This window comes from Schistocerca serialis, chromosome 2 (assembly GCF_023864345.2).
Source record: "Schistocerca serialis cubense isolate TAMUIC-IGC-003099 chromosome 2, iqSchSeri2.2, whole genome shotgun sequence".
Taxonomy (NCBI): domain Eukaryota; kingdom Metazoa; phylum Arthropoda; class Insecta; order Orthoptera; family Acrididae; genus Schistocerca; species Schistocerca serialis.
In genome coordinates, this window is record NC_064639.1 from 709,926,077 (window position 1) to 709,942,877 (window position 16,801).

Here is a 16,801-nt window from a genome sequence, read left to right on the forward strand (position 1 = left end):
CACTGGACTAGAATATCCACATACTGGGTTTGTCTTCAGACACTGACCCACAGCCTGACAATGATTCTGAAACTGAATCTAGAGTGGCCCAGTTTCTGCTAATTGTGGTTAGCAGCCAGGTATGGCTGGAAAAACATGGTTCAAAGCTAAAGCCCCTCCAGCAAAAACTGCTTGTCAGAAGATTGTGACACACCTTCTAGACATAAAGTGGAAAGCAAAAAATTCGAAAGTGTTTCTAGATTATTGGAAAAAAAATTTTCCAGGCTGTGTAATTGACAGCATTGTAAAGTACATAAACCAAGAATGTAGTAGAATTGCAGCAGCTTATTCATGAAGTGCTCAAGACTGTCCACAGATAAATTTTGAAGAATTATCTACTTTGCTTGGTATTTCACATCTCACAGGAATGAAAACGTCACTGAATCCCAATGTCAATCATCTATGGACCACTTATGGGACTGCATCAGATCTTTTTATAGTGTCAACAAGCAAACAGGTTTTCTATACTCTTCTATGAGCTATACAAGTTAATGACAAATTTAGGAGGTTGCAGAGGAAGGAAACAGATAATCTGGCACAAATTAGAGAAATATTTGATTAGTTTGTTGATGGTTGCATGTAGAGTTACAGCACAGGAGCATTGACAACAATAGACAATATGTGTTTCATGTAGTTTTTCCACAGATAAAATATTTCATACAGTTTTGGGTGTATATCTAGGATATTATCAATTCTTGTTCCAATGTTTTGGCTGACAACTTTACAGCTATTCCCAATGTGAGTCATTTGTAAGATTTTAAAATCACTTTACACAAGTGATTTCAAAATCTAGCAAATGACCCAGTTCAGCTGAAATATTGGAACAAGAAATAACAATATCACAGATACATGTCTGAAAGATGAAGGAATAATAGACACCTAATAAATTAGAAGCATTCTCTGTATGTTGCATATTCACGTAGTCTGTCCCAAACAAGCTGGAAAAGTGCTGTATAGAAGTATATACACACATCAAAAGAAGGTTTGCATCACCCCGGTTCCCAGAACTCCAGAAGATAGACGTTGACTGTGGATATTGTATCACAGACACAGTCCTTTTGGCTGTTCAGAGATGTTACTAAACCCTCCCAAAGATGTAAACAACCATGCACGAGCAGCCCCTATTAGATAGAGCAGGTCTGACAGCCAATCAGATCCAGTCATTCCACCAGGAAGGAGGTACAAAGCTCATGTTGTCTGTAGTTCAACCATGCTAGACAGTCAATTCCATGGTTCGATTGTGTCTGCATTGTTACTTTGTGCCAGGAAGGGCTCTCAATAAGGAAAGTGTCCAGGCATGTTGTAGTGAACCAAAGCCATGTTGTGCAGACATGGAGGAGGTACAGTGAGACAGCAACTGTCAATGACATGCCTAGCTCAAGCCATCCAAGGGCTACTACTGCAGTGGATGATGGCTACCCATGGGTTATGGCTTGGAGGAACCCTGGCAGCAACGCCACCATGTTGAATAATGCTTTTCATGCAGCCACAGGATGTCATGTTGTGGCTTAAACTGTGTGCAATAGGATGCACAATGTGCAACTTAAGTCCCAACATCCATGGTGAGGTCCAGCTTTGCAACTACGATACCATGCAGCGCAGTACAGATAGGCCCAATAACATGCCGAATGGACTGCTCAGAGTTGGCTTCACGTTCTCTTCACCGATGAGTGTCACATATGCCTTCAACCAGAAAATCGTCAGAGATATGTTTGGAGGCAACCCAGTCAGGCTGAACGCCTTAGACACGCTGTACATCGAGTGCAGCAAGTTGGAGGTTCCCTACTGTTTTGGGGTGGCATTATGTGGGGCTGACATATGTCGCTGATGGTCATGGAAGGTGCCATAATGGCCTATAGTGCAATCATATTGGCAGCATATTGGTGAGGCATTCATCTTCATGGATGACAATTTGCGCCCCCATTATGCACATCTTATGAATGACTCCCTTTAGGATAATGACATCGCTCGACTAGAATGGCCAGCATGTTCCCAAGACATGAAACCTATCGTACATGCCTGGGATGGACTGGAAAGGGATATTTATGGACATGATCCACCAACCACTCTGAGGGATCTATGCCCAATTGCCATTGAGGAGTGGGACAATCTGGACCAACAGTGCCTTGATGAACTTGTTGATAGTATGCCACGACAAATAAAGGCATGCATCAATGCAAGAGGATGTGCTACTGGGTATCAGAGGTACCAGTGTGTACAGCAATCTGGACCACCACCTCTGAAGGTCTTGCTGTATGATGGTACAACATGCAGTGTGTGGTTTTCGTGGGCAATAAAAAGGACGGAAATGATGTTGATGTTGAACTCTATTCCAGTTTTCTCTACAGGTTCCAGAACTCTTGGAACCGAGGTGATGCAAAGCTTTTTTTGATGTGTGTACTTTCTGTGATGCTATAACTTTATATACACTAAGTATGGAAATTAATGAAGGCAAACAGCCTGCTGGTGCCTATCAAGTATTCAATGATGCAGGAAACATGGTGTTATGACTAAATCAGTCCGTTACATCTATGTGAGTTGCTAATAAACTCTACACAAATCATTGACTCACAGTAGTAGGTACTTTTTAGAGGAACAATAACACTAGATTTGCTGTCAATAAAGGGGAGGACAGCAAATAGCACCATTTTTGCATTTGAAGAGAAACCAGGTATCAATTGCCTCCTTTGCCCGTATGTTCTAAACAGGAAACAGATAAAGAACATAGTAATGTTATCTGTTAGGCTCAGAAATGATAGTATAGAACTAACAGTAGCATAGTGGATAAAGTTGAACTGATTACATTGTACAATCTCACAAAAGGGGACATAGATGATGTCGATCACCTGAAATCAGAATATTATATTTCAAGGATAAGCAATTACTAGCTGCCTACACTGGTTTGCAGAACATCAGAGCTTTACATGCTCAAGTAATATATAAGACAAATACATTTGATACATTACTGAGCATGTTGTTGTTGTTGTGGTCTTCAGTCCTGAGACTGGTTTGATGCAGCTCTCCATGCTACTCTATCCTGTGCAATCTTCTTCATCTCCCAGTACCTACTGCAACCTACATCCTTCTGAGTCTGCTTAGTGTATTCATCTCTTGGTCTCCCTCTACGATTTTTACCCTCCACGCTGCCCTCCAATGCTAAATTTGTGATCCCTTGATGCCTCAGAACATGTCCTACCAACCGATCCCTTCTTCTGGTCAAGTTGTGCCACAAATTTCTCTTCTCCCCAATCCTATTCAATACCTCCTCATTAGTTACATGATCTACCCACCTTATCTTCAGCATTCTTCTGTAGCACCACATTTCGAAAGCTTCTATTCTCTTCTTGTCCAAACTGGTTATCGTCCATGTTTCACTTCCATACATGGCTGAGCATGGTGCTTACAAAAACACTTATAATCACATGTATGACAATTCCTAGAAAATCACACCACTTGAATGAGAAAAGGTAAGCTGTTGTAGGTATCCACAATCCACCTACAGCAGAAGAAACAAGTTAATCAAGAAAAAAGTTTAGATATCACTACTGCTGCAAAACGAAAGCTTCCATTTTTGTTCCAGTCATCTTCATAAAGAAAATACAGCAGTAAGCGTTCTTCTTACCATGTTTGTACATCTTAAGAAGCTTGATATGACTCTCATTAGCAAAACAGGAATGAAGTTAACCTTAGTTATTCACTTACTATGGCTATTTCAAAGTGCTGTTAGGAGAAATGTGGGTATAATGATAAACCATGTGTGACAGTTGCACATTGAAATATTTCTACATTAAGCAAGACACTTGTGTAATTTTATGTTTATATGTATTTATAGTGTGTTGGTAATAATAAAAAATAATAATTTACTTGATAAATATGTCTTTGTATTGAACCTACTCTTAAAAATTCAAAAAATTGTCTTTGTGAGAAAAAGTCTGATATGGGCATTATAATGAGACAACAACAGCTGTGAGCAATCATGGAAACCATTTGGCTGTCATAAAATGAACAAAATATTTTAAAATAGCTGTCATCTGTTTCATAAGAGAGGAAGTCTGGTGAAAGCAAAACACATTCATATTGAGAGCTCCATAGTTCCTATGTATTCAGAGTAAGTACTGATCAAACACAGCACTGTCTCAAGGGCCTATGTGACAAGTTCCCAGATTTCAGTGCAATTGAAGACCATATCACAAAGATCACAAATGCTAGAGATGACTGAATAGTCACTGCTTAAGGAAAGTTATTAATATTCAAAATGTGAAACTAATTCATTAAGTCTGTAGCATTATATATAAGTGTGGTTTCAGCTCTCTGAGATTGTAGACGTGTGTGCTAGTTGTGTTTGTGTGTGTGTGTGTGTGTGTGTGTGTGTGTGTGTGTGTGTGTGTGTGTGTGTGTGTGTGTGTGCATGCATGTGTGTCTACTGCTGACAAAGGCCTTAATGGCTGAAAGCTGTAAGTATGTGAATCTTTTTGTTGTGCCTATCGCGACTCACCATCTCCGCTATATGGTGGGTAGCAACTTTCCTTCTCTGGTATTGTTGCATTGTAAATACAGGGTGATTATAATTAAAGTTAAACTTTCAAAATGCTGTAGAAATAACACCAGTGGTCAGAATGACGCCAAACTGCAAGAGAATATTTTTGGAGAAGGGGGAAAACTTATAGCAGAAGAAAAAAAAAATAGTGTGAAAATTGATCAAGGGATGGTGCTATATGTGTCAGAATACATAAATGAAAACATCTGAGATGCGCACGAGCCATTGAAGTTGGTATAAACACGCTTTTCCTCCTTTCGCATCTGTGATGTTCGCCATGACTGTCTCCATGCGGGATCATGCTCTGCTTGTAAAGCTGTATTACAAGAATGATGACTGTGCACAAGTCACTCTGCAGAAGTTCTGGACCCTGAAGGGTTTGAAAAAAGGCAATGGTCCAATAACTGCTTTGGGTCTGGAGAAAATGATTCAGACATTCGAAAAGACAGGTTCTTTGGTGTGTAACCTGGTAGAGGCAGGAAATGAATTGATACATCAGTGGAAGCAGTGGCCACAGCAAAGCAGGAGGAGATGATTGGTGGTGTGCAAACGTGTAGTGCACAGAGAATTGCCCAAACATTGGACATACCCATGAGCACGGTGCATAAAATCCTACAAAACATCCTTCTTTGCTATCTATTGAAAATTAGCCATGCGTACAAGTTGCTTCCTGTTGACCTGACAGCAAGAGAGACATTTGCTTTAGAATTTCTCGCTCACATGGAAGTGGACAATGACTGGCTGTGAAAGATTTTGTGGACAGACAAAGCCCACTTCCATCTGACAGGATATGTCAATACACAGAATTGTCAAATATGGGCAACAGAAAATCCACACACAAATCAACCAGTAACAGTGCATCCTGAAAAGGTCACTGTGTGGTGTGGGTTTACGGCATCATTTATCATAGGGCCATATTTTTCCGAAGAGACAGGTGCTTCCAGTTCTGTTGTCTGTACTGTCACTGGTAAGTGCTATGAGTGTCTTTTGCACTACCATGTCTTTCCAGCTCTCCTAAAGCATGGATGTGTGGCTGGGATCATTTTTATGCAAGATGGCACACCTTTACTCATTGCAAATCCAGTTAAGCAGCTGCTGAAGCACCATTTTGGAAATACTAGAATTATCAGCTGCCATTTCCCTACAGCCTGGCTGTTTCTATCACCTGATCTTAATCTGTGTGACTTACCACTGTGGGGTTATCTGAAAGATGTTGTGTTCAGTGTGCCAACTAAAAGCTTAGCTGCATTGAAAGAATGCATTGTGGAACACATTCTGAACATGATCCTGGAAACACTTTGATCAGTTGTGGAACATGCTGTTTCTCAATTTCAACTTGTTGCGGAAAACATTGGAAAGCATATTGCTGGCCAGTGTGGCCGAGCAGTTCTAGGCTCTACAGTCTGGAACCGTGCAACTGCTACGGTCGCAGGTTCGAATCCTGCCTCGGGCATGGATGTGTGTGATGTCCTTAAGTAGTTCTAAGTTCTAGGGGACTGATGACCACAGCAGTTAAGTCCCACAGAGCCATTTTTTGAAAGCATATTGACCATGTTTTGCACCAGCCACATGGAGATTAATAATCCGATTTGATTTTGATTGATGCTTTTTATGTGGTTTCAGCCTCAGGACAACTGAAAACTGATGTGATTGATCTTTTTATGCGGTTTTTGGTCTCAGGACAATTAAAAGCTGGTGTGATTGATGCTTTTTATGCGGTTTTTGGTCTCAGGACATAAAAAATTGATTTTTCCCATCCAAAGTGATATGATCTTGCCGTGATGGATGGGCTTATGTAACTAACTGTATCACACATGTACACCCATGCACACTTGAGTAGTACAGTTTGTTTAATGTCAGACATACACCTTAGGCATTGTTGCATGATTCTTTCATCATTTTTAGTTGACTGCTATTAAATTATGAATGCTTACAGTGTCATCTATTGCTACATTTTGTAACTATTTATTTTTCTTCTGCCATACATTTTCCCCCTTTTTTTGATAATATTCTGTAGCAATTTGCTGTCATTCTGACCAGTGGTGTTATTTCTACATTGGTTAGAAACTTTAACTTTAATTACAATCACTCTGTACTACTTCATTTTAAAAGTTTCTCCATCATGTTCCATTTTCAGCTTTTCAGCCCCCTTCTTCTTTCTCTCACTACTGTAACCCAATCTGATAAAGTCATCTCTGTTATTGTCTCTACTTCTGGTACTGTTTCTTCTTTTAATTATTTCATCATTTTGATGCATACTGTCATGAAGCAGAATCTTCAGCAATGCAAACATTAGGAAAGAGAAGCAACTATTGCAAACTAAATCACTGTCCTGTATTAACAAGAAACTTATCATTATTTTTCTATGTACTGCTTGTGCTTAAACAGGCTACATTTACTACACCAAAATTAGCAGAAACCCTACAACTTTGACAATAGCTGCTGGTTCTATGGTTCATGATTCAGCGATACCACAAGGCAATACAAACAAGACCATAAGATGTTAGTGTGTTTGTATAATGTTCTCAGCTCATTAAATAAATATCTAACCCATATTTAATTTCCAGCTGTACGTTGTATTAAAGACTGACAGAGCACATCACAGTCTATAGTAAATTTTTGAAATAAAACAGTTAATCAGAACATATAAATGTTGAACAAATAATATAGTGGCATAAAGAGTACAATTTATAGCTTAATTAGTCAAAAAGTGAAATACAATAAACTGGTAAATTGCAATAACTGGTCATCTAGCACTGTGTATTGGTAGCATATCTATTTTAAAATTTCATAAGTTACATAATCTTTCTGTGGTAAGGGAAAATCACATACATTATATCGAAATATGCAGCCAAGACTCACTATGTTGAATTAAGTAGGAAATGGCTCAAACAAATAAAACAACTTGAACATCATACATGTAATATGATCTGAAACTGTGAACTCATACTAATTTTGCTATCCACAGTCATCAAACTATTATTTGCATCACAAATTTAACTTCTATGCCTGTACCAGACATAAAGGATGCCTTTGACTACCACAGGATTTCTGTTCAGATGTTGCCAAGTAGTGGTCATTGTATACAAATTTGCTACTCTAATTGCCTTTAATTATTTAGGTTAATTCAAGAAATGTTTGAGTATGTAATGTTTTAAAGCATGGCCTGCTATTCAAATTGCTTTGTCATAGGAAGTGTGGGATCTTGACTCATTAATCATTGCTCCATTCCTCTTATCTTAGTATTAATGATACTGTGCCATTAAATTGGTGTCCCTACCCAATCATCAATACATGATATTTGTTGGGATTTATGGAGAACATGGAAACTTTAAGATGGAGCTCAAGCACCCTGTGAACCTACCTACAGTCATTAGCAGGAACTCCTTGAAACATGTCTCCCATTCAGCTAAGTATTTCACAGTGCTGGTTACATTAAATGTGCCAACTGCAAAAGTTGGCACAATAGCCTACCTACGAACAGTGTACTATGCAATGTTCCACAGCCACATCAGCTGTGCTCTGGTCCTGTGGAGCCACTCTGCAGTCAACAATAATGTTCTTTTATTGCAAAAGAAAGCAATGATGATTATTATCTCAAGCAAAAATTTACCATTGTAAACCAACTTTTTCCAGATTAAGAGTATTGAATGTTTTCACACCATATGTATTCAACTGTTTCATTCACAGAAAGATAAATCATATAACCTAAAGCAAGAGATACAAAGTTCATCAAAATAGCACTTTCAATAAAGATAATATTGCCAGGCCAAGGTGTCAGTTAACAAAGACACAAAACAACTTCCCAATGATGCATCCAAAATGTATGAGACAGGTGAAATTCCCTCAGACTTCAAGAAGAATATAGTAATTCCAATCTCAAAGAAAGCAGGTGTTGACAGACGTGAAAATTACTGAACTATCAGTTTAATAAGTCACAACTGCAAAATACTAACGCAAATTCTTTACAGACGAATGGAAAAACTGGTAGAAGCTGACCTCGGGGAAGATCAGTTTGGATTCAGTAGAAATGTTGGAACATGTGAGGCAATACTGACCCTATGACTTATCTTAGAAGAAAGATTAAGGAAAGGCAAACCTACATTTCTAGCATTTGTAGACTTAGAGAAAGCTTTTGACAATGTTGACTGGAATACTCTCTTTCAAATTCTGAAGGTGGCAGGGGTAAAATACAGGGAGCGAAAGGCTATTTACAATTTGTACAGAAACCAGATGGCAGTTATAAGAGTCGATGGACATGAAAGGGAAGCAGTAGTTCGGAAGGGAGTGAGACAGGTTTGTAGCCTCTCCCCGATGCTATTCAATCTGTATATTGAGCAAGCAGCAAAGGAAACAAAAGAAAAGTTTGGAGTAGGTATTAAAATCTATGGAGAAGAAATAAAAACTTTGAGGTTTGCCGATGACATTGTAATTCTGTCAGAGACAGCAAAGGACTTGGAAGAGCAGTTCAACAGAATGGACAGTGTCTTGAAAGGAGGGTATAAGATGAACATCAACAAAAGCAAAATGAGGATAATGGAATGTAGTCGAATTAAATCGGGTGATGCTGAGGGAATTAGATTAGGAAATGAGACACTTAAAGTAGTAAAGGAGTTTTGCTATTTTGGGAGCAAAATAACTGATGATGGTCGAAATAGAGAGGATATAAAATGTAGACTGGCAATGGCAAGGAAAGCGTTTCTGAAGAAGAGAAATTTGTTAACATCGAGTATTTATTTAAGTGTCAGAAAGTTGTTTCTGAAAGTATTTGTGTGGAGTGTAGCTATGTATGGAAGTGAAACATGGACGATAAATAGTTTGGACTAGAAGAGAACAGAAGCTTTCAAAATGTGGTGCTACTGAAGAATGCTGAAGATTAGATGGGTAAATCACATAAGTAATGAGGAGGTATTGAATAGAATTGGGGAGAAGAGGAGTTTGTGGTACAACTTGACTAGAAGAAGGGATTGGTTGGTAGGACATGTTCTAAGGCATCAAGGGATCACCAATTTGGTACTGGAGGGTAGCATGGAGGGTAAAAATCATAGAGGGAGACCAAGAGATGAATCCACTAAGCAGATTCAGAAGGATGTAGGCTGCAGTAGGTACTGGGAGATGAAGAAGCTTGCACAGGATAGAGTAGCATGGAGAGCTGTATCAAACAAGTCTCAGGACTGAAGACCACAACAACAACAACAGCAGCTGTTATGGGGGAAGGTGTTTTACAAACTTCTGAATTATTAATTCATGTCTTCATACTCACACATCTGCCATCCCTATAATTGAGTAATTGTGGTCATTTGTGACTAACTTATTATAATTAACATAACACAATCATATTGTTGAGCATGGAGTCTCAATAAATGTACCCGTCTTTGAATGAAATTTTATAAGCTTCTGATATAACAAAGAAGTAACTTTTAAAATGTATTTATTTATTGTGTCAAAAATATAGAAATATAAAAAAATGTATGTGTTGACATAATTTTACACAAAAGAAGACCGAAAATTGACACTTCAAGTGCATTTGGTGTAGCTCTCATAAGGTCTTGCTTGGTGTGGATGGTTGGTGATGAGGAACACTGAAGGAAATGGCTGTTAGTCTGCTCAGTGCCACATTGGCAAAGAATTGAGTCCACAGAGAAACCTCAAGTCCTCAGACTAGTCTTGCATTTCGTTGTGTTTGATCGTAATCTATTGAGAGACCTCTATATTGACCACATCTCGGAATGTCCAGGGAAAAGTTCTTCCTTTGGAGCCAACCATTCTCCAAAATACTGACATTTCTCCTGCCATCACTAGATCCTTGCCACATGTGGATTCTTGATGAGAGCCTCAGTAGCTGTCAAGAAGCTCTTTCATGATTTCAGCCTAGGATGTGCTGGCTGATGACCATATAGTGGATGGGCTTTCTTCGCTGTGGCCTTACTTTTCTCATAACTCGCAGCTACCTCACATCTGATTTTAGGAGGAGCTATGCCAGTGAGATTTCAGGAGGAGCTATGCCAGCCAGACAATGGAGTTTGTCCACAGGAGTAGGTCTTAAGCAACCCGTGATAATCCAGCAAGACTCATTTAGAGCCACATCTACATTCCTGGCATGACTGGACTTGTACCATACTGAACATGCATATTCAGCAGTGGAATAACATAGAACAAGTGCGCTTAAGTGCACAGTGAATGGATTAGCACCCCATGATGTACCTGTCATTTTCCCACTATGTTATTTCTGGCTGCCACTTTCTGTTTGGTGTTTAGGCAATGCTTTTTATACATTAGCGTGTGATCCAGAGTTACTCCAAGATATTTGGGAGCTGGATTATGTTTGAGTACGATGCCTCCCCTGGATATATTTAAGGATCTATTTGCCTGTTTATTCTTCAGGTGCAAAGTGCAGGTCTGAGTCTTGGCAGGAATATGTTTCAAGTAATTCCGATGATAATAAATAGCGAATTCTTCCAAAGATTTTGATAGCGTATCTTCTACAGTCTCAAAACAGTCAGCCTGAGTAGTGATAGTGCAGTCATCAGCATAAATAAAGCTTTGAGTTCCTTCAGGTATAGGTTGATTGTTGGTATAGATGTTGAATACTAGCGGCACAAGCATGCTGCCTTGTGGTAGCCCATTTTTCTGAGTTCTGCATCTACTTTTCTTACCCCGAAATTCCACAAAAAATCTATTATTCTGGAGAAGGTTTCTAATATTGCACATGAGCGTGAAGTCTTTAGTTATATCATAAACTTTATTCAGAAGGAGCCATTGGTTGATCCTATCATAAGCCACGGATAGATCGGTAATGTAATCTGTAATGAGCCATTTCTCATATCCATCTTCGATATGTTGTGTTAAGATTAGAAAGGTGGAGTGTCTTCTAATACCACGGCAAGCAGGTTTCAGAGAAGTGAAAAGTTGCATGTCTCAATTATTAAACTCTTAAAATCATAACACATCACAAGTTTATGTGTCCTTATTGACTGACATAAGTTACCTTGATCAATAGTTGAATATCATCAGTCCTGCTATGTTTATAATAACAATCCTCAACGTACCACCTTACCAATCATATCCAGTGGGTTGTCTTATAGATTCACTTTCTATCTGTACTCATAAGCAATTACACTTGAACATATACTGTTATCACTAGCACCAAAGATGTGCTTACTAATAGTGTAGTAGCCCCTTAATACCATGAAATAGTGCATTGATAATGGCTAGGCACTAGTCCTACATAGTCTTGAATGAGCTGTGAGAACAGCCCAAAGAACAGGGGACTGGCCTATTAGGACATGCATTGCTACCATGAAATAGTGCAGTGATAATGGCTACGCACTTTCCAAAATCTAGATTTGCTAATAAAACCTGAAAGAAAAGGACAACTGATCGCTGTGCTCTATCATTTGAAAGTCATATCACAGTCGTTGAGTGCACCCACATCCCCAATGGTCTAACAATGTGTGACGATATGAAGCAATGTGACGTTGGATTGCAAGCAAAATTCACACCTCTCTCTCATCGGTCGACTTACTTGATCTGAGCAGCCGATCTTCTCCTCTGGATTGCCAGCTCCATCAATGTTCAAAACCTTCCTCACCAAAGAACAATGCTGGTTACAGGAATTTATAACATTCTCTCTCTATTTTTGAAATAATTTAGTACTCAAAGAATACTTTTAACTCAGTCATAGTATATTTCAACTTCCACAGAGATCAAATTCAATATTTTCCACACACAAATATTCAAACTCGTGCAAGTCAACCAACTCGTCTCACATCAGATCCGATTAGAATACATTTACAATATAGTTGGCTTAATAATCACCAGCAATTATGAACATGTCCTACTTCTCTCAAGTCCAGTACTTGAATTATAATTAAGAATGTTTCAACTGTTCTTCTTTTTCTTGTTAGAATAATCAACAATATAAAACACCATAAGATACATAAACACTCCTTGTTCTTCCAATATGGCTTCTGTGGTGGAAGTGGCAAACACTTGTTGATGCCATTTGACCATCGCATCTACCTTGTGCTTGTGACTCCTTTCCAGCCTGCACACATAAACATGTTTTGTGTACTGTGAATGTTCTCTCACACTTATTTTTCAAAATATTGTGTGTTCGAGATGGTAGAAGAGCGAGTGGTTCTAGAATTTACGTGGAAATTCTTGAACCAGTACAATGGAAGGTAACTTGATGAGGTGCATAGGGTTTCCGCAGTATGGGAACAGCGATGAAACCTACAGAAATACTGTTTGTTGCTTTCAATTGTTTGTCACTGACATCATAAGTTGAAGCACAGTGTTGAACCACATCACGCACAGGATTGATCACTGTAGGTGATTGAAGAGTCAACTGAGAAGCACTGCACCATTCAGAATGGGAAGCATCAGCATGGCGTGCAAATTTTAGCACATGATGGTTATGTGTGGGCCATGTAGTAATTGTATCAGTGTAAAAATTACCTCTTAAGTGGTCATTGTGAACTGTCAGGATTCACTACTGTGAAGGGCACCAGTGTGGAAATCAGGTACAATGCGTATATTATATAAATCAGGTACAACATGGTATGGTAGACTAACAGTATAATGGTCAGATATATCCAAGTGCTCACGATGGATGCTAAGAACAAACTGAAGTTTAGGTGAAGTCACAGATATTCCACTCACAGCACAACCGCAATGTATATCGTAGTGGATGTCCCCACACTGGCATCTGTTTATTGAATAGTATATGAAACTTTTATGGACTGGTACAGTATTTTATATGTTTTATGTGAGGATCTAACAAATGTCCACTGACTGCAGTTACTTGTATGTGTTGCAATAATAGTGAAACACAATGGAGGTGGCCTACAACTGTTTTTCTTAGTTTTGGCTCAGGTAATGATGTAATGTAATCATTTTAGACACTCTGTGACAATTATGTGGAACTATAAATCTTCTACATCAGCAAGATAACATTTCTGCACACAAAGAAAGGAATATTGTGTCTTTATTCAACGAATGTGGATGAATGTATGGGACTGCTCTTCTGAAAACCTTATCACAATCACACTCACTATCTTCAAAATGAATTGGAGCATTAGTTGTGCACCAAATAAATTCACCCAGAACTTCAAGAACAATTCATGACACTTCAGAAAGAATAGAAACAAATTCCACAATCATTGTCTTAAAATATTGGAATACATTTCCTGGAAATTAAATACTGTAAGAACAGTGAAAGCATGTCCTGTGCTGTCAGCTGCAGGTATTGTGACTTTAAAACAAACAGTAATATATGGATGTAGAGGGGCTTGTTGTTTATCCCAAAGTATATATTCAGCCTATTTAAACTATGGTCTGTTTATATTTGCAAACACAGTTTTATATAAGTGATGTACTGCATAATAATTAACTTCCAACTTTTAAAATAAGAGCATGTTGTTCCTTCCTTTAATAAAGGTAATTCTTTTGCAGTTAACTTTCCCTGGTGTTAATGTATCTGGCATAGAGCTTATAACAGCAAATTCAATAAAAAATGAATTCACAACATTTTGGCAGAAAAGCGATGTTGATCTCTCCAGAGGTCTTGATTTTGCCCCTGGTGGAGCAGTCTATGCTCGTATTACACATCTGCAGCATGCCCCATACTTATTTGCAGTACAGGTGAGTTCACTTGAAACTCTTATTTATGCTAATCACCTATTTGATTAAAAATAAATAAATAAATAAACTGTTATTGGTGTAGACCAACATAGAATAATGATTTCCTCCATAGAGGCTTAAAAGTGACCAAATTTATTTACACATTTGTGTTCAAATGCTATGTATACTCAATAATTAAGAGGCTATTCCTGCATGGACCTTTGGAAATGTTATCAGAACAAGGAAAATCTTAATCACAAGGTCGTCTGTAATATTCCAGCCTGTAATTATTGTAAGGTTCACTAACACACTGCCCTTTCCTAAAAAGAAGCAAGCCAGTCCATGTTGATAACAAGTGATGATTCACAGGCTAACAATAAAATTCTCAAACATATACCACATCCGTAACTGAAGTCATAATGGAGCAAGAGGCTAAGCATTTATCCCAAAGACAGCCAAAACACAGTGTAGGTCTTTTGAAGCTGATTGGATACCGGTGGGCTTTCATAAAAGACCAAGCACTGATGACCTCAGAGATGTAGTTGTGCACTGTGTCACAGTGGCACCTTCCCAAATATATTTACTTTTACATTCATTTTAATGTTTTCCCAGGTATATGAAATACTTCCTCCTATAACCAGTTCAAATAATTAGAAATGCCATGGATGATATTTCAGCTATCACAGTGAGGGGGAGTTGGGCAGTGGCAGAAAATAACCATACCATAGACTGCTGGAAGCTGCTGTACAGCGCTTGACTTGAGAGATGTGTTGAGAGGGCCTTGGTTTTCATAGGGAGAGGCAGGACTGTGGATTCTGTTGAGGTGTTGGCAACAGCAGTGAACTGGAAGCTGGTGTAGGATCCACTTCCATACAGGTCTTTTCAGTGTCTGGTTTGCAGATCTGAGTTATAATTGTGGATAGGCTTTGGTAGGAAAGATCTTAGTGGAAAGCTGATTTCTGTCAACTGAAGCTGCATCTGGTTGTAATAGCAGGTTCACTTCCTGTCTTTGAAACAAAAACATTTTCTGACAGTTTTATCTCGAGACAACGGTGGAATATTACCTTGAGAGTGGCCAGCTATGTGTGTGTGTGTGTGTGTGTGTTGGTATGCTGTAACTGACTGTCACTATCAGTTCAGCCAAAACATCCATGGTAACAGAAAGGTTAATTCCAATTATGATCCAAAAAATGGGAGGCAGTTGTCCAACTAGTACTATCACATTACTCACTTGCTTGACAGAGTGGTATAAAATAGAAATGTGGCAACACTATAAGAAGTAATCAATAATATTTATTAGTGGTGATGGTACAGTACAGCATTTGGTGTTTTTCGGTCAAGACTGTTTGTAATCCTTTCCTAATAACTTGAATGTTTCCTGGCAATCTATGATATTGTCACTGAGACTAAAAATAATCATGCACACACTTGTTCAACTATCCCAGTTCTCTGCATATAGTGACTGCTACTTTGGAATGTAGTCTTGTGAATGGAACTCGCAAAACTGTGTTCTGTGGCGTATGTATAGGAAGTGAACTGAGCTGGTTGCAGCCACTGAACTGTGACAGTGTTCACAGCACACTGTCTTTTCTTCCTGTCAGCAGAAGCATCTCCATCTTCACCAATGTTAGGTAAGCAAAGGACTTCCCAGCTGACAGCCTCTCTTCCACTATCTGTAGTGGGTGGCAACTATTGGATGATGAATATGACAAGCCAATGGATGTGGTGCAGAAGCAAAAAGTGGTCCTGATTTGTTGGCACCATGTGGAGGCTGCTGCTTGGAACTGAGAGGTGCCAGGTGTGACTGTGCCAGTGTGGTGGTGGGCTCTCAAAGTATTATTGTGTACCACTTGAGCCATGGACTCAATAATGTGAGTGCTTACTCATGGGTACCTAGGCAGAGAAGCTACTCCTATTGGGCTGCAGTTTTTGATGGAAATGTGGAGGAATGATTAACCTACTTTCTGGTGAGTCTACTTGCAGCAAAAAGATCCTGTTGTTTGTAGTGACCCACAACTGCCTACCATGTGTGTGTGTGTGTGTGTGTGTGTGTGTGTGTGTGTGTGTGTGCTAGAGCGTGAGGGTCAAATTTTTGTACATGCATCAGTAGTTCCGTGTGCGCCGCCAGAGGCACTGGGTTTATTCGCACGAAATGCATATCATTTATTCCTTGTTTTAGTTGCCTTTTGTATGATAATTATTCTACGCTTTTTAGCTATCTTTCTGTAGTGTGTGTTCCTTTTATACATATTTAGTAACACTGGGAACGAGAAGCTCACTGACCTCGACTGGACTGTTGCACATTACTGGAATCATGAGCTCTGTACTTTAGTGCCGCACACAAAAATAAAGTTCCATCATTTAGTTTAACATATTCTGGTGTATGCATCATTTATGTAGCAGGCAAGGCAGAATCACAGGACCTAATTCATTTACACTGTGGCTACAGCAGTGACCCCAATGTGATCTGCCCTGCCTGTGCATGTGTAACATCAGTAAAGAATTAATGAGAATCAAGCAGCAGCTAACCCAGCAGTATCTAGACTAGCCTTGGGGCTATCACGATTCTGGCTGCAAAATCCGGCACTATGATTTGCTCAG

At 39.0% G+C, this 16,801-nt stretch overlaps 1 protein-coding gene across 1 annotated transcript in view; it reads left to right on the forward strand.

The window, feature by feature from the left end:
• The window catches only part of LOC126457888 (phenoloxidase 2-like), a 183,558-nt gene that overhangs the window by 135,826 nt on the left and 30,931 nt on the right, over positions 1-16,801 (forward strand). Inside the window, exon 11 of the mRNA XM_050094560.1 lies at positions 14,033-14,221. Coding sequence (XP_049950517.1) covers positions 14,033-14,221 — 189 coding nt within the window. The remainder of the gene's footprint in view (positions 1-14,032; positions 14,222-16,801) is intronic.